This window comes from Tiliqua scincoides, chromosome 2, assembly GCF_035046505.1.
Source record: "Tiliqua scincoides isolate rTilSci1 chromosome 2, rTilSci1.hap2, whole genome shotgun sequence".
Classification (NCBI taxonomy): domain Eukaryota; kingdom Metazoa; phylum Chordata; class Lepidosauria; order Squamata; family Scincidae; genus Tiliqua; species Tiliqua scincoides.
The window spans coordinates 199,173,798-199,196,050 of record NC_089822.1 but is presented as its reverse complement, the minus strand read 5'-3'; the positions used below and the strand labels follow the sequence as shown (position 1 = coordinate 199,196,050).

The 22,253-nt window shown below is 44.2% G+C and overlaps 1 protein-coding gene across 2 annotated transcripts in view; it reads left to right on the top strand.

Annotated features, from left to right (window-relative positions):
* RNF145 (ring finger protein 145) overlaps window positions 1-22,253 on the top strand; it is a 100,079-nt gene that overhangs the window by 74,001 nt on the left and 3,825 nt on the right. For both annotated transcript variants that reach the window (XM_066617596.1, XM_066617597.1), the window contains exons 6-10: window positions 6,137-6,312; window positions 8,060-8,200; window positions 9,830-10,012; window positions 17,740-17,887; window positions 19,070-19,426. In XM_066617596.1, coding sequence (XP_066473693.1) covers window positions 6,137-6,312; window positions 8,060-8,200; window positions 9,830-10,012; window positions 17,740-17,887; window positions 19,070-19,426 — 1,005 coding nt within the window. The remainder of the gene's footprint in view (window positions 1-6,136; window positions 6,313-8,059; window positions 8,201-9,829; window positions 10,013-17,739; window positions 17,888-19,069; window positions 19,427-22,253) is intronic.

Below are 22,253 nucleotides of genomic sequence, written 5' to 3'. Positions count from 1 at the left end.
GAACTTGGTGATTGCCTTTAAATCAGTTAACACAACCAAGTAAGATAGAGCAAGAAATAGTACACAGCCTCCTTTCAAAAGTGTCAGCCACACATTCCTTCCCTTACAACCTCACTCACCTTGAAAATGAAATGTTCTTCTGGTTGCTCCTCCGGCAGCCTTAGGCCCTTCAGAATATGAAATCAGAAGTTATGGATATCCTGTGATTCTAATTAGGCATTGAAAAATGTGCTGTGCTGTAGTAACTGTAAAGTGTGAATTACCTTGATTTCTAAAGGGCCAGCATATGCATTGATGTACATAAATTGATTTCATATCAGTCATTCAGCACTGTTTTTTGCTCCTGAATGCATGAACTTGCTTGATCCAAAAGCACTGTGTTCACTGAGTTGATGGGAAACTTCTCTTGTACTGTTGAAGTACTTGAAGTACCAGTAGAAGCCAGCTAAAACTCCTAAGGCTTGATTATTACTAAGTTAACTGGAATAACATCCAGTACAGTACTTTAGCCATGTATGCTGGAAGATGCTATTGTTGAGTGATGAGAGAAATGCTGTGGAATCCAGTTTTTCCTGGAATTGGCTTTTTCCTGATTCAGTGAGCTAGTGGAGACCTCTTGGCACACACGTCCTATCACCTGGGTTGCTTTCCACTCTAAAAACTACTATATAAAAATAGTGCCACATTTTGGCAATTCCAACATATTAAATGAGAAATGTGCATGCTGTTCTAAGGATTTATTTTCCTGGGAAGGGGGAGGGAGTAGGATGAGTCCTCTGGACCCAAGAAAGCTATATATCCTAAATTGTGAAGTTAAGGAACCATTGAAATTGCTAATTACACTACTGCAATCTCACATGCAGCTGTACCATTGAAGACATAAATAACCATCAGCTTGTTAATTAACAAGATGATCTGTTCTTTTTTTAATAGCAAACTTGCTGTACCGTTTTGGCACATCAACATTCACAGTGGGGGGGATGAGACATCAAGGCTGTTCAGGAGGCAGCCTTGCTTTGTAAAATATGACCCACCCCAGATGTCTAAATAATGAGAAGTCCAGCTCACTGCCTCACTCCAAAAGGGGGATCTTTTGGACCTTTTGAAGGGAGGGGCAATGAGTAGGAGAAAACGGCAAACTGTTGCTCACTTGGCCTTGTAGCTGAAATCCTGAAACTCAGCATGGTGGCTCTACATCTTCCCACATCATTTGGCTTAGATGGGCAGTCCAAGGGGTGGGGCCCTTGGAGTGGACAGAGTAGGAACTTTCTCTCTCTCTCTGGTCATTCTAGAGCAGGGGTACCCAAACCCCGGCTCTGTGGCTACATGCAGCCCTTGAGGCTTCTCAGTGCGGCCCTCAGGGAGCCCCCAGTCTCCAATAAGCCTCTGGCCCTCTGGAGACTTGTTGGAGCCCGAACTGGCCCAACGCAACTGCTCTCAGTGTGAGGGCGCCTGTTTGACCTCTCGCGTGAGCTGTGGGATGAGGGCTCCCTCCACTGCTTGCTATTTCACGCCTGTGATGCATTAGGGGCAGCAAAGGAAAGGCCAGCCTTGCTTTGTGCTAGGTCTTTTATAGACCTTGAGCTATTGCAAGACCTTCATTCATTCATATAAGGTCATCTTTAATATATTCATTTATGTAAACTTATGTAAATTTATTCAAATTTTAAATGTAAATTAATTCTTTTTTCCCCAGCCCCCGACACAAGAGAGATGATGTGGCCCTCCTGCCAAAAACTCCGGACACCCCTGCTCTAGAGCAGCGGTTCCCAAACCGGCGGGTTGTGACCCACCAGGAGAACCGGTAGTGGGCTGTTCCCTCTTAAGGGGAGTGACCCAGGAATGGATGCCCCAATGGCACTGTACCAATCACAGTGTTGCAGAGACCCAAGGTCATCTGGGTGGTTGTGAATCCTTTCAGAAGATCCTAGAGGTTCACAGCCCCCTCTGTGAGCCTCCCCCCTGTAGCAGTGAGCTCCAACGGGCAAACGGAGTTCACGTGATCAGAGTTCCACTAATGGGAAAAACTTCAGTGTTCTCTGAACCTGAGGCAAGCTGTGGGAAGGCAAGGCCTGAGATGAGCATCTGGTTTGTTTCTGGAGATTGAGTGTACATATTGGGGAAGCATCTGAACTGTGAGCTGGAAAGTTTGCATTTCAAATCTCACATGGCCAGAAACTTGCCTTTTGGCAAGCCACCTTCTCAGCCTCGATATAGGGAAGATCAGGCTAGCCTGCCTTTATGAGGTTCTTCAGATAATGCACCTAAAGTGTTCTGGATGTGCACGCACATGCACACACAGAGGAGGTGATTTAATGTTAGTGGTTTAGTAGAATTAATGTGTGTAGCTTTAGGCAGGCGTTTCCAACTCTGGAAGTGTATGTGATACCTCTTATATGGCAGGGAGGGTAGGAAAGGCAGAGTCTGTAAGAAGCAGCCGGACTTGGACTGGTAGGCTGTCCAGCAGCTCACTAAAAGCAGGAACTACTCTTCCCTTGTATGTAGGCATGGCATTTACATCCAGTGAGATTAATCGTGTGTGTACACCCACCCATATGCACATACATTCATGTAGACTTTTCTCTTTCTTGAAAGCTGTATTCTCTCCCTGCACCCCTTGTCCTTTCCTCTGCTCCTGTTCCACTCCCATTACAGCCTCACTGCTCCCATGTGTGAGCTGCTGTGTGGAGCCAACCCATGTTGGCCATTCTTCCTGGCAACTACTGCAACTTGGAATTTACAGTGGCTGCAGGATAAGCAAAAGTCTGCTCTATTCCTACTGTACCCTAAATTTTGTAAACCAACCTCCTACGGGACGGCTCTTTAGAGCACTCCAAAATTTCTGTCTGTTTCTCTGCTATTCTTTCTCTCCTCATTATTCTGGAATGTGTAAAAAGTTTCAGATGTTTTGAGCACATAACTTGGGCCTTCTTTTCCACAGCAAAAGACAGGTGCAGAGAAGCCACAGTATAGCACCCTAATACCCTGCAAGCCCTCCATTGATTTGTTCCACATTTATTTATAGCAAAGAGTACACTTACCTTGCTCAAAAGTGTATTTCCTTTAAGGCACTTCTCAGCAAAAACACATAATTAAAAGTCAAAACCATAAGCAATTTGAAAACAGTAAAAAATATTTTGAAAACTTTATGGTAGCAGGAGCGTAGATGATAAAACTCTAACTGGTTCCGCATGCCTGACAGAATGAAAATGTTAGGATTTCCCTCTGAAACTCAAGGAAAGAAAAACACGAGCAGAGCTCCTTAGGAAGGGAATTCTAGAGACTCTGAACAACCACAAAAAAGGCACATTTCTACTGGGGGTACAGATACAGCACATCCCTTGAATAAAGGAAACTGCAGCAAGGCCTATCCAGAAGATCACATTGGATGCACATTATTATTGTATGGTAACAATGCAGTGGTGTCACTAGGGTCTCACCTTGGGTCTCACACTTATGGTGTCACCCCCATGGACCATAGCTTTGGGTACACCCAATCTGCCCAGCTGGCCATCTCTCGCCCTTCCTTCAGGTAGATCTGACCTTGAGGACAGTAAAAGTCAGAGGCCAGGTCTACTGGGTGGTTAGACCTGACCTCCATCTTGGGAAGCCTGATAGACCTTGGCTCTGGAGTTTGGTAGACCTGGGCTCATGGAAGAGAAGTCCAGTGGGGCAGCCACGTCTACTGAATGATTAGACCTGGACTCCAGAGCTTTTGGTGTCACAAATTTGCACACCCAATGGTGTTACTCGGTGCGCTCTGCACCCTCCCCCGCACCTCCAGTGACCCCACCCCGCATGCCACTATTAATAGGGTAGACTGCAGTTGTTCTAATTAATTTAAAGGCAGTAACAGTAACTTGCCTTTCTAATGCCGTTGCTGTATGACATCTTAAATTCCTGCTGGGGACTGCATCCTCAGCTTTGAAGACAAATTTTCAATAGCATTGTCCTTGAGGATCAGGATTCCCAGCACTATTTGACTAATTTCATATGTAAATCATGGCATTAACTTCTTAAAGATATCCAAACAATTTAGAAGATATTTACAGCCTGCTGTTTGGGTAATCAAGATACTAATAGAAAACAAACTGTGGTTAAGAATAGCAGTGTGTAATGTAGGCCAGAAAGAGGGAATGGTGTTTGAAGGGAAACATAATTGCCAGTAAGTTAATGCTTTGCCCTGAATTGCATCTCAAACAAACTGCCTGCAATCAGAACATAATTACAGGTCCGATTTGATTTGGTGCTAAGATTCTAATCTAGTCTAATTTAGGGGTAGGGAACAGCAATTTTACTAATGTTGTAATCAGCATTTTATTTCTTCTGAAATAAGAAAATATGTATTGGCCAAAATGAGATGAGGGTTTTGGTTAAAAAATAAAATCCGAACACTCCAGTGAAGGCAAGGCTCATTACCATAAGTATTCTAGGCCAACGCTGGTCTCATCTTGCCCAAAATGGGCTCTACAGTGATTTGATTACTTTGTATTCCTCCAGCTGTGGAGGACACAGACAACAGCTCCACAGACAACTCCTGTGGTTGTCTTGGCTCAGTTCAAATTAATTCAGTGTAAATCAATGTTGGGATTGTACAGTTCCTTCTAGGGTTGGAGGTGACATTGCTATCTATAGATTTTTATGCCAGGTTAAAAGATGAAATGTACAGAAACAGGAATTAAAACATACCCTGCTTTTCACCATGTGTCCAGAACAGTGCTGAAAGTGCATTTTGGGAATGGGTAATTAGGTAAAAGTAGCTGTGTGCCTTTGCACCCCTCCCCCCATTCCTGCACCCAGTGCAAACTGGAATCTTAGGGTAATGGACCTGCAGTCTCTGGGATGTTTCCTATAGCAGATGCTCTCCTACAGTCTAATCCTATCCCTCGTGGTCACCTGTGTAAGTAGTGTTGTGCTGGCGGAGGCTACTTCACGGCAGTTACAAAGCCGAATCCCAGCCCCCTTCTTGGGCCTGATCCACCTTCAAAGATCAACGTGGGCTTGCACCACAGATATAGCAGGTTCAACTTGCCCCATAGCAGCTGCAAATGTCCCCTTACCCTAAAAAGACCTACAGTAACCAGAAATCCCCCATGGGATACAGCAGTGGCCGCACTGGTACCACTGCATTGTCACATGAAGATTTAGATAGGATTTGGCTGCTAGTGTTTCCCAGTATCCCTAAGGAATTTGTGAGTGCCTTACAGTCTGTTGAAACTGCCAAAGCCATCAGCTTCACCAGGCTTGAATTCCTCATGTTTGTTGCTCATGGTTGTGCTGAAAAGTGCAAAGATTAAAGAAGTGCAAAGACCTTGGAAAGATGTACATTCTGGTACTTCCGGTATTGCAAAGAAAGTGGTTCTGAAGGCATCTGCTGCTATGTTTGTTCAAGCTTTGCCCTGCAACCATTTGGGAACCTTGTTTAAAAAACCCTTTTCAGTTGAATACTTTTACACCTCTCTTGGATGTGAAGTATGAGCTCTGGAGCAGCAATTCCCCATCAAAAAGCCAAACAGACCATCATGCTCCCAGCATTTCTTTAGCCATGGTTGAACTGCAGGTCACTGAGGCACTGTGTGATACAATTTGCCTTAATTTCATGTTGTCATTTTGGATAACATTTTGAACTTGTCTGCTTTCCTTCCTCATACTGCACTGTACTCTGTCACAACTAATCCTTCTCAGAAAGCATTGCAGAGTTCAAAGGTGTCAGGAGCCTCCCTTGTACACAGCTGCCAAAGTAACAGGCCCTCTGCTCCAGCAACGCAAGAGCCCCTTATTATTATTATTATTTAGATGTCAATACATGCCAAGTCATAATTCTGTGTCTTAATTATCAGAATGACTGCCAGCCACAGATCCCTGTATCTGCACCCTGAACTGTTAATTGCAGAAGTAGCAGCAAAACCAGGAGGAAGTGGTGACTCAGATTTATGACAACAACTATTTTCTTTAACTGCTAGAACTGTTACATGAACATGAAAGTAACTAAAGTAGCTGGTGGATTTATTTATTTTTTAATGTTCTAAAAGATTAAAACTAAATTTGTCTCTACTTATACTTTTGAATTAAAAATGCACTACTGATATTCACATTTTGCAAAAAAAAAAAAATCTTCTCTTTCTCGCTTGTGCAGGTGGTTGAAGTTTATGGCCTCCTAGCCTTAGGAATGTCCCTGTGGAACCAGCTGGTGGTCCCTGTTCTCTTCATGGTCTTCTGGCTTGTATTGTTTGCTCTTCAAATCTACTCTTACTTCAGCACACGGGATCAGCCCGCCTCTAGGGAGAGGCTTCTCTTTCTCTTCTTAACAAGGTAATTAACTGGCAGTTGCTGGTTTGGAGTTGGTCTTTACTGCCTCCTACAAATGAGGAGAGGGAAGGCAGTTATGGCCTGGATCACACATGTGTCCTCCTGCAAATGCTGTGATGGATCTCACCTCATGCCCAGTTAAATATAAAAACTTCTTTAGGATGGAAGAGTTTTGGAAATTGGGTATGTATGCGTGTGTCTATGTACACGCATGTCCAGTTGTTTGTATTACAAACTGCTTGTGTGTATATGGGCGAAGCATGTAAACCAGCCCTTTGTCTCATTCTAGTGTCTGATAAGACAGCTATTTACTGTCACAGCATGACAAACAAAAGTAGCTGCCTTCTTCAAGGAAAAGGAGTCATGAGATTGATTTTTGTCTACTCTATACATCTAATTTGGGGGTTCTTGTTTCCTTAAGCTTTTTTTCTGCAGTTAAATTTTTTTGCAGGCTCCACATGGCAACGCAGTAGCCAACATTACCAAGAGGGCAATGGCCTCGTGCCGGAAGAACCTTTGGCTCATGCATCCAAACTCTCCCAGTGGAAGGGTCAATTGCATGATGTTGCCCTATGTCAGCTCTTTCCAGCATTGTGGTCGCTCGATGTCTATTATGATCTTGTGCACTCTGAGACCTTTCTCTAAAACTTACTATGCCCAGGGTGGTAGAAAACAAACCTTTATGATTAGAAAGTTTTAAAAGCAGTGCTTTTTGGAGGACTACCCTAAAAACTTGGAGTGCAGTAGATTACAGAGTTCTGCTGTCCGGCACAGCAACAAAATATTGAAGAACAAATTTGACTTTGGACTGGCGTAGACTGCTGAGTTTCCTCCATGTGCCATATTGGGCTTACTTGCACCCATAATGACATGTAGAAAATAAAAATAGGTAGCCCTGTTGGTCCCTTAGAAAATGTCCAGAAGCCACAATCTCATAATATCTTTGATAGGACCAATCAAAAAGACACAAAATCTTCCGCAAGCTTCCTATTTCTGAAGAATTCTTTCTCAAGCTGGATGTTAAGCAACACAAAAGAGGGGGGTGATTTAAGATGGAGTACAGGAGAATGAGCAGACTGGTAGAGTCAGCTCACTAAATGTAAACCGAGTAAACGTAAACCAGCAAATGGGATTGCATGTTTACACATCAAAAGGAGCCTGAAGCCTGCACCACAGCATGACAGTTTCCTTTCTTGTGGCTTGCACACACCCATCCTTAGGTTCATGCACATCTGCAGTGGTGTACAGAGTACACCCTGTGAACTAGAAGCAGAAGCATAGTACATATACCTTTTCTGCTTGGTGCCCCACCTCTTACCCCATTTACCCCTTTTAGTTTCTTGTGTCTAATATTTGACCATCTGATAACTCCATCTGCTTAACTTTGCATCTGTACAGACTTACCAAGATGGAATTGTCAATGAACATACTGAAAATATTCAAATGTTGTCCCTGAGCAAGGATTTTTCATGAAACACAAGCAGATTGGCACCCCCAAATGGTACTACCTTGTAGTGCACACTGACAGAGTCCAGCTTTATCTCCAGCTGCTTCCTATTTGTGCAGGTTTCAAACTCTTTGTAAATGTACATGTATTTAGGATTGGACTGAATTGGTATTTGTAGAGGACAAATTCATATTGATATTTCAACAGAAGAATATTGGTGGAGCAGGTTAGGTTTTGCCCTTGTTGAGATTTCAAAACTGACTGAACGATGTCCTAAGTTCGCAGTGTGTTTTCTCTTTCTAGTATTGCAGAGTGCTGCAGCACTCCCTATTCTCTTCTGGGTTTGGTGTTTACAGTCTCCTTTGTGGCACTTGGAGTTCTAACCCTCTGCAAGTTTTACCTGCAAGGCTACCGAGCGTTCATGAACGACCCAGCTATGAACAGGTAAGGGCCCGCCAGAGCCATGCTAAGTCAAGTTGATCAGGCCGAAGAAGATATTGAACTCAGCCTGGCCATGTCTTTTAAAAACATCCCTGCAGTTGCCCTGTTCGTCCAAATGTAGCACATCTTGGAATTTGACAAAATAATATGTCATTGTTAAACTAATTAATGATTCACTCTAGGGGCATGCTGTTTAACTCCTTCACCGGGTGACATTCTAGTTTCCCAAATACCTCTGCTTATTCCTTAGTCTTCCATATCTTAGAATGTCATGGTTTGTTCCTTAATTTGCGATTTTTCTAAGTTTAATCTTTGCTGGTTGCAGTTCTTCTGTCTCTTCTCATTTTTCTGCCAGTGTTCCTTTTGCTTCCCTGTTTTCTTCACCTGCCTCTCTTACCTCTCACCTTTTAAAAGCCCTCCTCCAAGCAGACTACTTCCACTGAACCTTGCTTCTAACATCCCTTCTCTTGCCCTTACTTCCTGTGTTGCATCTTTGTTAAGATCAGGGAATGGAACAGTTGCATTTGCTTGCAATCCCAGCATATAACCCTTGCCTCATGTCTCTTCCTTGTCCCGTTTTAGACTGTAGGCGCCTCAGTGTTGAGTCTTATGTTTCTTAGCTCCATAGAGTGCCAGTCACATTGTGCTAGCATTGTAATAAACAGCAAACCTGTGTGCTTTTTCATACCATAATTTCTTTCCTTTTTCTCCTGTGTGCCAAACAAAGTAATTTTGTTTCAGTCCAAAAGCCTGTTTAAGTTACAGGGAGAGACAGCCTAAAATAATTTCCTTTCCTCAACAATGGTTTGGCGTAGAAATAGGAATTTGTTACACGAGTGCATGTGATCTCTAGAGAGTGCTCAAATTTTGTTTCAACCCTTAAGCGAGTAAATTTTAAATATTTTTAAATAAGACAACAATAGAACAATCAGAAGTTATCCTGGAACATTTCAGTTGAATATTATATGTAGATGAGCCAATCCCCAGTCCCAGAGTTATTTATTACTTATTGTGTATAATTTTATTCTCATAGGTATATGACATTGGATCACTGTGATGAGAAGCGAACACTAAGAGATGGGTGACTTGCCCAAAGTACTACCCGTTGACCTTATGAAAAGGGGCTTATGTTCAAAATGAGCCAGGATGAACCAGGAACGGGTTTCAAAGAACCAGGATGGTGTAGTGGTTTAGGAGTTGGACTTTGACAGGGAGATCCTGGTTCAAATCTCCGCTCAACCATGAAGCTTCCTGAGTGACCTTGGGCCAGTCACTGTTTCTCAGCCTCATCTACTTCACAGGGTTTTTGTGATGACAAAAGGAGGGAAGGAGCTATGTACAGCGCCCTGAGCTCCTTGAAGAAGGGGTTTTATAAAAATGTGAAAAATAAAATAAAAATAAAGAAGAACCAACACCCTCAATGTTAAGGGTTTGCCATTGGGAGCTCATGAACAGAAGTTGACTAAAGGAAGGCCACCAGCTGTGATCATGTCCAAAAGGAAAAGAAAGCTTTGGTATACTGAAAACTTTAGAAAGGTGATTGCATGTTAGTCATATAACTCTAAAGCTGTAACAAGAACATTAGTACTCAAATATCCGTTCTTGTTTTTTTGTTTTTTTTAAACCACAAAGAGGGATGACAGAAGGCGTCACACTTTTGATCCTGGCTGTGCAAACTGGCTTGATAGAACTGCAAGTTGTCCATCGGGCCTTCCTGCTGAGTATTATCCTCTTCATTGTGGTGGCGTCCATCCTGCAGTCCATGCTTGAGATTGCAGATCCCATAGTGCTTGCTCTGGGAGCATCACGGGACAAGTAAGTCATGCATTTTTGACAACTGTTTCTTTTGTTGTTTGGAAGGAAATCCTCTGTTTTGTAGGTCACAGACTGGCTTGTTCAGAAGTAATGACAAACCATATTTTGGTGCAACGAGAAATGTCATTCAAGGAGCCTCAGGCTTATGCATGCCTTTTCTGCTCAGCTTCTCCTTTCCAAGTCTGAGACAGGTCACAGTTTGCTATTTTGTCTGACCCAGTAAATTATGGCTTGTTCTTGCCTTGCAAACCTCAGTTGGAAACCATCCTGGTTTCCAACCTGAAACCATTTCAATCCTGGTATGGAGGGCAAGGGCAAACCATAGTCTGCCTGTCTCAGGTAAAACAGCAAGCAGTACAGGCGTACGCTCATATTCGCAGATCCGGTATCCGAAGTTTGTTATCCGGGGTTCAGGATCGGCCACTCTGTGGAGGTCCGTTGCCTTGGTTCTGTACTGTATATACTGTACTGAATTACTCCTGTTTCTAAGGTGGGATTCAAAGAATGGAACAAAACAGGCCAATAGTAAGTGAAACAGAGAATAAGAAAGCCAATAGAAGCCAGTCAATCAGAAGTGGGGGTGGGCAAAACAGAACCTGCCTGTGGTCTAGATGAGAAGGTTAGGAACTTAATGTTCTTTTACCAGAATACAAAATAGATAGGCCCAGGATTGGTTTGAGTTTACTTGTTACTCATGGCCAAATTCATGTTGTTGGAAGGGTCCTTGCAATCCTGATGACACGCTGTCTTTTTGTACCTTCTCAGTCTTCTGTGCTGCTTGTCTCCCTCACTTCTTGTATAACCTGGGAGTGTTATAAATAAGGGGAGATTTATTTATATCCGGTGTCTGTTTTGCTTAGAGGTTACTTGGGGCTGGCACAAGCTGACTGAGGCATGTTAATGCTAAATTTATTAGCAAAGGGAAAAGGGAGTAGCAGAGCTGCAGGATGTAGTCGCTCACTCTGTAAGTTGGCCCTGGTGGCAGCCGACTGGAACTCAGCTCTGCCAGGTTCAAACCAGGCTGTGGAAAGGAGAGCAGGAAAAGCCTGCAGATGGCGTTTGACTGTGATTGTGTTCTTAAAATTTAAGCTCCTGATGTTGTGCCTTGAGAGTTCCATGAATGATTGATACTGGCATACGCAAGTCCTATCGATAGACGCAACCTTAGCTTGATACTAAGCCTGAAGAAAACACAGGTCATGGTTCAGGATGTGGACTCACCTCCCTGCATTACAATCTCTGAGCATGAACTGGAGGTTGTCCATGACTTTGTGTACCTTGGCTCAACGATCTCCGACACACATTCTCTCGATACCGAGCTAAACAAGCGCATCGGTAAAGCAGCTACCACGTTTTCCAGACTCACAAAGAGAGTCTGGTCCAACAAGAAGCTGACGGAACATACCAAGATCCAGGTCTACAGAGCTTGCGTCCTGAGTACACTTCTGTACTGCAGCGAGTCATGGACTCTTCGCTCACAACAGGAGAGGAAACTGAGCGCTTTCCACATGCGCTGCCTCCGACGCATCCTCGGCATCACCTGGCAGGACAAAGTTCCAAACAACACAGTCCTGGAACGTGCTGGAATCCCTAGCATGTATTCACTGCTGAAACAGAGACGCCTGCGTTGGCTTGGTCATGTCGTGAGAATGGATGATGGCCGGATCCCAAAGGTTCTCCTCTATGGAGAACTCGTGCAAGGAAAGCGCCCTACAGGTAGACCACAGCTGCGATACAAGGACATCTGCAAGAGGGATCTGAAGGCCTTAGGGATGGACCTCAACAAGTGGGAAACCCTGGCCTCTGAGCGGCCCGCTTGGAGGCAGGCTGTGCAGCATGGCCTTTCCCAGTTTGAAGAGACACTTTGCCAACAGTCTGAGGCTAAGAGGCAAAGAAGGAAGGCCCATAGCCAGGGAGACAGACCAGGGACAGACTGCACTTGCTCCCGGTGTGGAAGGGATTGTCACTCCCGGATTGGCCTTTTCAGCCACACTAGACGCTGTGCCAGAACCACCTTTCAGAGCGCGATACCATAGTCTTTCGAGACTGAAGGTTGCCAATACAATACAAAGCTTGATACTGTGGATGTCTTTTTCCAGGATCTCTCTCCTCATTTCCATGCATATATGCTCCCTGTTACCCCTTCAGAGGGATGGGATATGCAAAGCGCTTAATTAGTCATCTTCCATTGGATTAGGTCATGAGCAAGAAGCAACATGACACTGCTGCTGAATAATGATGATGCTAAGAAAGCTATCTGAGCACGTTTTTCCCCATCTTTTGACATGGAAGGCTGACCGTGTTCAAAAGCAGTGAGAATGAGACGATATTACTGCTTGCTTAACTGGCTTGCGTAGCCCCAAAGTTAGAAATATTCTTAAATGTTTTTATTTTTTCACAGATTTCATTTCTTCCCAAGGAAGCAGTGTTATCTGTTTTTATTCCAAGGGTGCATTTTTATAAACTATAATTAGAATAGCTTTAAAAAGTGTACTAGGTAGGTATATAGGTGGCATAATGTCAGCAGATGCAGCCACAGCCATTACCCAATTAGGTTTTGGAAAATGGTTTTAATTTTTTGCAGATTTTGGGGGTTTTGTTGTTGTTGTTTTTACATAAACAAGAAGTGCAGAAAGCGATGTTATGTGTATGTGTTTCTGTTTCATTATTGCTGAAAAAATCACTCCTCTACAAGATAGCATGGGGGTTAGTTGCAAGTGACTAGAGGGGAAGATCCAAAATTGTATATAATTCATTAGTCAAGTGTCTATCAACGTGATGGGCTTTCAGATTGGGAAAGCTGAGCAATGCCAAGAGGAGAAGGCACCCTCCTTTCCTCGTGCAGGTGTGACCTGACGGTAGCTGCTGCTGTGTCATCGTCAGCAGACAGTCTGCAGGGAGGTGGAGGCAAATTGCTTTCTCCAAAATCAATGCTTTAAATTAAACATAAACTGAATGGGTTAGTTCAATCTTATGGCGATTACAGATAAGAAAAGATGCAAGAGAAAAGAATAATAGGAGAGAGAGAAAAATAAAGTAGCTTTTGTTTTAAAGGTCAAGGAACATTATGTTGGGCATTTTTTGCCCATCTTTCATATGTGTCTTGTTACACTGTGTGTTCCACAGGCAGCAGCATTTCTGTTAGCACAAAGAGGGAGGTGCTGGTTTCCCCTTTAATCCTCTGCTTCTACAACATCTGAAGACTGAGAGATCTTCTAGAACAGGATTTCATATATCACAGGAAGGGTGTAACAGGAAGGGATCAATAAAACACACACACACACACACACACACACATTTTTGTGATTCAGCTTAGGATGCAACTATGTGTATTTTTTACTTATTACAGTTGGACCTCAGTACCTGTAGGAGATATGTTTCCAGACCCCCACCCCCACAGATACTAAAATTCACAAATAAACAAATTCACAAGTTCTGGTTTCTAGGATCGCCAGTCGCAACCAGAGATATTCTCCTGTCACTGTCTGGAGGTGTTCTAAGGCCCACAGAGGCCTCAGGAAGACATACAAAATTATGCTTGAGACATACAAAATTATGCAGGGGATGGACAGAGTGGATAGGGAGATGCTCTTTACACTCTCACATAATACCAGAACCAGGGGTCATCCACTAAAATTGAGTATTGGGCGGGTTAGGACAGACAAAAGAAAATATTTCTTTTGAACCAGGGGATATCCACTAAAATTGAGTATTGGGCGGGTTAGGACAGACAAAAGAAAATATTTCTTTTGAACCAGGGGACATCCACTAAAATTGAGTATTGGGCGGGTTAGGACAGACAAAAGAAAATATTTCTTTTGAACCAGGGGATATCCACTAAAATTGAGTGTTGGGAGGGTTAGGACAGACAAAGGAAAATATTTCTTTACTCAGCGTGTGGTTGGTCTGTGGAACTCCTTGCCACAGGATGTGGTGCTGGCGTCTGGCCTGGATGCCTTTAAAAGGGGATTGGACAAGTTTCTGGAGGAAAAATCCATTATGGGGTACAAGCCATGATGTGTATGCGCAACCTCCTGATTTTAGAGATGGGTTATGTCAGAATGCCAGATGCAAGGGAGGGCACCACGATGAGTTCTCTTGTTATCTGGTGTGCTCCCTGGGGCATTTGGTGGGCCGCTGTGAGATACAGGAAGCTGGACTAGATGGGCCTATGGCCTGATCCAGTGGGGCTGTTCTTACGTTCTTATGTTCTCTTGAGGTGCCAGAAAGGCACTTCCAGAGGCCTTTCTGAGACCCACAGAGGCTGCACGCAGTCTCTGCAGGACTCACAAAGTCTCCCAGATGTGACCAGAGAACATCTTAGGTCATATCTGAAAGCTTGGATCCAGCTTCCATCACAGGTTCGGAACCTGCAATTAGTTAAAACTTTGGGTCCCAAATCCATGTATAGGGAACAGTGTATTGGCAACCTTCAGTCTCGAAAGACTATGGTATCGCGCTCTGAAAGGTGGTTCTGGCACAGCGTCTAGTGTGGCTGAAAAGGCCAATCCGGGAGTGACAATCCCTTCCACACCGGGAGCAAGTGCAGTCTGTCCCTGGTCTGTCTCCCTGGCTATGGGCCTTCCTTCTTTGCCTCTTAGCCTCAGACTGTTGGCAAAGTGTCTCTTCAAACTGGGAAAGGCCATGCTGCACAGCCTGCCTCCAAGCGGGCCGCTCAGAGGCCAGGGTTTCCCACTTGTTGAGGTCCATCCCTAAGGCCTTCAGATCCCTCTTGCAGATGTCCTGCAACAAAACAAAAAATCAGTACATTACTAAATGGGAGGCAACTTGTGCATAGAGCCTAGTATGGAGGAACAACAGGGAAGAAGGATGAAATGGATTCTGGATGTGTTGATGATGGCAGAATTGGATTCTGGGTGTGTTTATTGTGGCAGAAGCAAATGCTTAAAACATCCTGTGGGCTTTAGGAAAAATGATCATGAGGAGACGGCTGGGCATCCAGTGCATTCGTGTGCCTTATCTTTTCTCTCACTCATGTGCGTGTCCTGCCCAAAAAGGCAACAAATTCTGCCACCCATCCCCCTCACAAATGCCCATGCTAGCACTACCAGATGTTTTCAGGATCATCTCCATGCCAACATCCTCAGCACCTGACAGCTTCACAAGAAGTGAAGGGGGAAAGGATTCCAGCAATAGTGACACTGGAGGACAAGATAGGCATCGTCTACTCAAACAATCTCCAAGGAGTGTGCCTGAGAAGAGGCTTTGGCAATTGCCAGACAGGTTGTGAGCTGAGAGAGGTGGTGGGTAGGTGCAGGTTGTGTGGCACCTTCCATTAGTTTGTTGCCTCTCTCAGGATTCCACTCAAAGCAGTATAAGAACATACAAATAACTCTGCCACCCATAATCTACTTATAAAAACCAGTAGGTTGCACATACCCATTATGGCTTGCAACCTGTGATGGACTTTTGTTCCTCATGGGCTGGCTGGACCAGATCATCTTCCTGGGGAGAGGCTCCCCATGGTTCCCAGACTGATCTTGTGAGACTACTTTAGAAGGGAAGGGGGAATTCACAATTAAGCTCAAACTTGCCCTTTCCAAATAATCATGGCATTCATCTCTGTGCATAGGGAGGGGAGTGTTGTCAGAAGAGGAAACACCTTACATTGAGCAGGGTGTATGTATGAACTTCCTGAGAACTCTTTGATGATATGCCTCCATTACTTGAACCACTAAGTGGCACCTCCTCTCTAACACTTGTCACCCCTTCCCTTTGTAGCAGATTAGAGAGTTAGTGCTAGTTCTGTGGAGTGCATAATTTAGTCATTTATACAGTTAGCCTGAAATCTTTATAACACCCTGGTGTGACCTTGAGCAAATCATATAAGCCATAATCCTCAAACTGATTATTGTGGGATAATACTATTGCAGTTAATACCACTACTCAAGAATGAATGGGTGGTTACAGCATAGTTCTGTACCTCCACCTAAAAGAGAAATTTGCTACTATAGGACCACATCCTATTAAAGCTGAGGTATTCAGTCTGTGCGTTCCACCTCCCTAGTGAGGTGTGGCTAGACTCCAGGGGTGTTGCCAGGCATCTCGGGGAGAGAGGCTGCTCTGCGCCACGTGCTGCCTGCTGACTTGCTGCTTTTCTGCAACTGTGAACAAGGTGGGTGGGGCAGCGTGAGGCTGGGAGGACGTGTGAAACGTGGGGGGAGGGGGGAGAAAAGGCTGGCTAGGCAGGCAGAGGTGCTGCATCTCATCATGGAGCTCTCTCCATGTGCACCCTTGCCCCAAGGACTACATTTCCCAGTGTGCCCCTCGCCCTGGGCATCCTGGGATTGGTCAAGGCTGGAGGGGAGAAGAGTGCGGAGGTGCTGCATCTCGGGGAGAGAGGTGGCTGGCAGGTGCTCTGCTGCTGAGCTCTGCTCAACTCAGCTGCACATGCTGCCTCCTGACTTGCTGCTTTTCCGAGGATGAGAACGAGATGGGCGGGGCAGTGTGAAACATGGTGGGGGGAGGTGGGAGAGAAGGCTGGCTGGGCAGGCAGGTGTGCCACATCTCATCATGGAGCTATCTCCATGTGCAACCTCGCCCCAAGGACTACATTTCCCAGTGTGCCCCTCACCCTGGGCATCCTGGGATTGGTCAAGGCTGCTTGGGAAGGAAGGAGCCAGCCTGCTCCTAGTGGGGGGGGGGTGTCCAAATGCCCCAGCCTGCATCCCTCCGTCTTGCCTGGGGGGAACAGGGGTGGCATCTGCATGCTGGGTGTATGTGTGTGAGCAGCCCCCATCTACTTTGAGTTGAGTTGTAATCTTGCTGTGTGTGGCTGCAATCCTTTCCACACTTTCCTGGGAGTAAGCCCCATTGACTCAAATGGGGCTTACTTCTGAATAGACCTACATAGGCTTGGGGTCTGTGTCAGCTTAACCAAGGATCTTCACCTTTCTCTTTTTCCTCTCCCTTCAACAAAGAAAGAAAGCCACTCTTGATGGCTTTTTCTCCAAAAATTAGTTAAAAATAAATATCCCCATTCCTTTTTAGCCATTCCCCTTTTTCCTCCTGCCTCCTTTTGGGGGGGGGGGGTGTATTCTGTTGGCTGCTGTTGTAAGACAAAAGGCACAATCCTAGCTAGGTCTACTCAAAAGTAAGTCCTATTGTGTTCAATAGGACTTACTCCCAGGAAAGTGGGGTTAGGATTCCAGCCAAACAGTCTCTAGGTCTCAGTTTGCATCAGTTTGCAATTAGCAGATACACACAAAACAAAGTCTTCCCCTCCCCCAGCAGATTCATCACTTCCCCCCCTCCCTTTCCAAAACCCTCCAGGTGTGCTGCTAACAAACTCAGGGCACAATCCTAACCAGGTCTTCTCAGAAGTAAGTCCTATTTTGTTCAGTGGGGCTTACTCTCAGGTAAGTGTGGTTAGGATTGCGGCCTCAGAGTGCTGGCAGCCTTGTTTCTAGCTTTGTCCCCATTTTGGGGGTAACTGAGGTGAGGTGTTGTAATGGGGAGCCGTGGCCAATGGCTACAAGGATCAGGGGAGGCACGAGCTGGAAAAGTTTGAGAACTACTGTGTTAACGAACTATGTACTCAGCTCTCACAGGGCTGCTGTTTAATATCTTCAAGAAGAAACTACAAATTTGCCTAGTGTTGAAACCTCTAGTAGGGGTAATGGCTGGATTCTTGACTGACAGGATGCTGTCAGTTCCAACCTTTTTCTGGGGTCTAACGCCAGTTTTAAAATTAAAACCTTTTGCAGGAGCCTTTGGAAGCATTTTCGTGCTGTGAGCCTGTGCTTGTTCTTGCTGGTTTTCCCAGCTTACATGGCCTACATGATCTGTCAGTTTTTCCACATGGACTTCTGGTTACTGATAATTATTTCAAGCAGCATTCTCACCTCCCTCCAGGTAAGGCATAGTGACCTCTTGTGGGTTATTGATGCTCTCTAGTTCCCATAAGATAACAAAGTCTGCATGAAATAAGGTGGGAAAGTAGAAGGCAGAAGCTGAAAAATGGAATTTTAAAAAATGAGACTATTGTTGGAATGCAGATATTTTAAATGAACATAAATCTTCCATTTATTTGTTCTCTTGTTCTTGAGAGTTTAGCTTACCTGTGATCCTGGTCAATTACAGTGCCTTTGTTTATATAGGACAGATGATAAGATTGTCATGATAACAGTGTATCAATTTAGAAAACCTCCATTATCAAGAATGTTTGACCCTGATTTGTTTTAATTAATGGATATTATACTAACCCACAGTTTCCCAAATCCATACATAACCACAGGAAACTGTGGTATAGTAAAAAGTGAAAGCAGGAAGAAAGGTGTGTTCTTCTTTATCATATGCAGAGATGGGAGGGGGAGCAGGCCCAAGACCAGATGCAATTCATCTGTAGTTATCCAAAATGGTTTATTTAGACAATCATCTTAACCAGGCCAATCTGTGAGTATATATCTACATCAAAACAAACTCTGACTGTAATCCAGCCAAAGTGAAGTTCTTTGAAGACCTATTGGTTTCACTGTTAGAATTAAGCATGTGTTCAGATCTCTCCTTTTGAAATCAGTGAATGAAAAACTTAGTGACTGAGGGCCCAATCCCATCTAACTTTCCAGCACCGGTATAGCCACAATGCAGTCCCAAGGTAAGGAAACAAATGTTCCCTTGAGGAGGCTTCTGTGATTGCCTCCCCACCACAGGATGCAGCACTTGTCCCATTGGCACAGCAGCACCGGCACTGGAAAATTGGATATGATTTGGCCCTGAGTTGGCTGTTGCTGAACTTTGGCTGGATTGTACCCAGTGTTATTAAGTGTATTGAACAATCCTAAATATGTCCTGATATATTTTTATGCTTGGCATTGAAATATACGGTCTTGCAAGTTTTTAAAAATGTTTCAAGGCCTGATTCTGAAGATGTACTCAAGTACCATATTAAATAGCATATTATGTTGGCACATTTATGGTTGTGAAGATGCGTTTTTGGATTAGGAATCTAGGTACTTTTCCCAACAGAATATAATATTGAGATGTGCTAGCCATGTTCATTGCTTGCTTTAGTCATAGTTACCTTTCTGCTTCCAGGTACTTGGAACACTTTTTATTTATGTCTTGTTTATGGTCGAAGAGTTCAGGAAAGAGCCTGTAGAAAACATGGATGATGTCATTTACTATGTGAATGGCACCTATCGATTGCTAGAATTCCTCGTCGCTCTCTGTGTCGTGGCCTATGGTGTATCTGAGACCATCTTTGGAGAGTGGACTGTGATGGGCTCAATGATTATCTTCATTCACTCCTATTATAATGTGTGGCTTCGTGCTCAGTTGGGATGGAAAAGCTTTCTTCTCCGCCGGGATGCTGTGAATAAGATCAAGTCATTGCCCACTGCAACCAAAGACCAGCTGGAACAACACAATGATATATGTGCCATCTGCTATCAGGTCTGTAACTTGTCTAGAGAGAACTTGCATGGCAAATGACTCTTCCTTTCCTGTGCCGATCATATTGACACAGTTGGAGTTTCTGTCTTAAATTGGATTATAAATGCTAAGGCTTTGTTATCAGCACTTACAATATATCTTATAATAGAAATAGTCCAAGTCCCCAGAAATAGTCCAAGGTGGCTGATACTGAGATACAATACAAAAATTACATAACCAGTTTACCAAAGCAGCATTAAAACCACTATTCTCCAACTGGTTATTGCATCAGCAGCCCAGTAAGCATCTGAAACAGGCTACTCTCAGCAACAGAGCCTGTGAAATGTAATTAAAAGCAGGTGACTCCTCCACTAACTGTCTACTGTAACTACAGAACAGCATCTATAATTTTGTCAGATGCCTCCGCCTTGAAATAGGCTTCTGCATAAATGGTATTCAACATTTAGATGCTTCTCAAAACCAAAATTGGCTGGGAACATTTTATATTAAGGACCACACATTGACAACTGTAGCTGAATTGGATGCAGGTCAATGGTATAGGGAATCAGATGCTGACAACCTTGCTCTGACATCTTCTCTCACCTTATTCTTCTTTTGGCATTCCTAGGTGTGAGCTGTTTAATTTTCTATGTAATTCTGTCTCTTTGCTATCCAGACTTTGCTGCTTTTTGCCCTCAGCCCCACTGGCTGAGGACTTGGCAGGACCTGTTAAGAACATAAGAAGAACATAAGAACAGCCCAACTGGATCGGGCCATAGGCCCATCTAGTCCAGCTTCCTGTATCTCACAGCAGCCCACCAAATGCCCCAGGGAGCACACCAGATAACAAGAGACCTGCATCCTGGTGCCCTCCCTTGCATCTGGCATTCTGACATAGCCGATTTCTAAAATCAGGAGGTTGCACATACACATTATGGCTTGTAACCCGTAATGGATTTTTCCGCCAGAAACTTGTCCAATCTCCTTTTAAAGGCATCCAGGCCAGATGCCGTCACAACATCCTGCGGCAAGGAGTTCCACAGACCAACCACACGCTGAGTAAAGAAATATTTTCTTTTGTCTGTCCTAACCCTCCCAACACTCAATTTTAGTGGATATCCCCTGGTTCTGGTGTTATGTGAGAGTGTAAAGAGCATCTCTCTATCCTTCTCATGCATAATTTTGTATGTCTCAATCATGTCCCCCCTCAGGCGTCTCTTTTCTAGGCTGAAGAGGCCCAAACGCTGTAACCTTTCCTCATAAGGAAGGTGCCCCATCCCAGTAATCATCTTAGTCACTCTCTTTTGCACCTTTTCCATTTCCACTATGTCCTTTTTGAGATGCGGCGACCAGAACTGGACACAATACTTCAGGTGTGGCCTTACCATAGATTTGTACAACGGCATTATAATATTAGCTGTTTTGTTCTCAATACCTTTTCTAATGATACCAAGCATAGAATTGGCCTTCTTTACTGCCGCCACACATTGGGTCAACATTTTCATCAACCTGTCCACCACCACCCCAAGATCTCTCTCCTGATCTGTCACAGACAGCTCAGAACCCATTAGCCTATAAGTGAAGTTTTGATTTTTTGCCCCAATGTGCATGACTTTACACTTACTTACATTGAAACGCATCTGCCATTTTGCTGCCCATTCTGCCAGTCTGGAGAGATGCTTCTGGAGCTCCTCACAATCACGTCTGGTTTTCACCACTCGGAAGTTTTGTGTCGTCTGCAGACTTTGCCACCTCATGGGGTGGGGCAGTGGTGTGGATGGTGACACTATTGGGCTCCCTCAGGCATAAGAACATAAGAAGAGCCGTGCTGGAACAGGCGAAAGGCCAATCTAGCCCAACTCCCTTTTTTCCAGACTGAAGAGCTCCAACCTTTCCTCATAAGGGAGGTGTCAAGCCCACTAATCATTTTGGTCACTCTGTCATTGCATTTGGAAAGTTTGGGTGGGGAGAAGTCTGGCTCAGTGTGGGTCCAGGGGATCCACGTTGAGCCAGATCCATGGATATAAAATCTGCGGATTAAAAAAGCTTCACCTATATGTCCTTTTTGACACGTGGTGGACACAATACTCCAGATGTGACCTTACTATAAATTTGTACAAGGGCAAAATAATATCGCCATTTTATTCTCAATCCCTTTTTAAAATGATCTTGGCATGGAATTGGTGTTCTTCGCAGCCACCACTCACTGTGTTGACATTTTGTCGAGCTGTCCACCACCACCCCAAGATCTGATCCATCACAGACAGCTAAGAACTCATTAGCTTGTATGTGAAGTTTCAATTTCTTGCCCCAATGTACTTACTTACATTGAAGTGCATCTGCCATTTTGCTGCCCATTCTGCCAGTCTGGAGAGATCCTTCTGGAGCTCCTCACAATCACGTCTGGTCTTCACCACTCGGAAGTTTGGTGTCATCTGCAAACTTTGTCACCTCATTGCTCACCCCTGTCTCCAGGTTATTTATGAAGAGGTTGAAAAGCACCAGTCCGGACAGATCCAACATCTTCTCTTTCAACCTCTATCTGACTTAATTCCTGTTTAATCTGTTTAATCCCTGAGGCCTGTTCATTGCATCTTCTTAAAGAACTAGTTGGCCAGAAATGAGAAAGATAATTATCTAAATTAGATTTAGCCTTTCAAGCAAGCAGAGTAATGAAATGAAAATAAGCCTGGAAGTAGTATATTTCTACTCTAAATGCTCTCTCCTTTTCTTTGGAGAGTTTATATTGCTTCCAAATATGTAAAGTTCCCCTACTGTTACCGTAAAGAGATTTTTGTGGACAAATTTCTTTGCAGTTTTTAATATCAGTCCAGAGATACTGAATCCA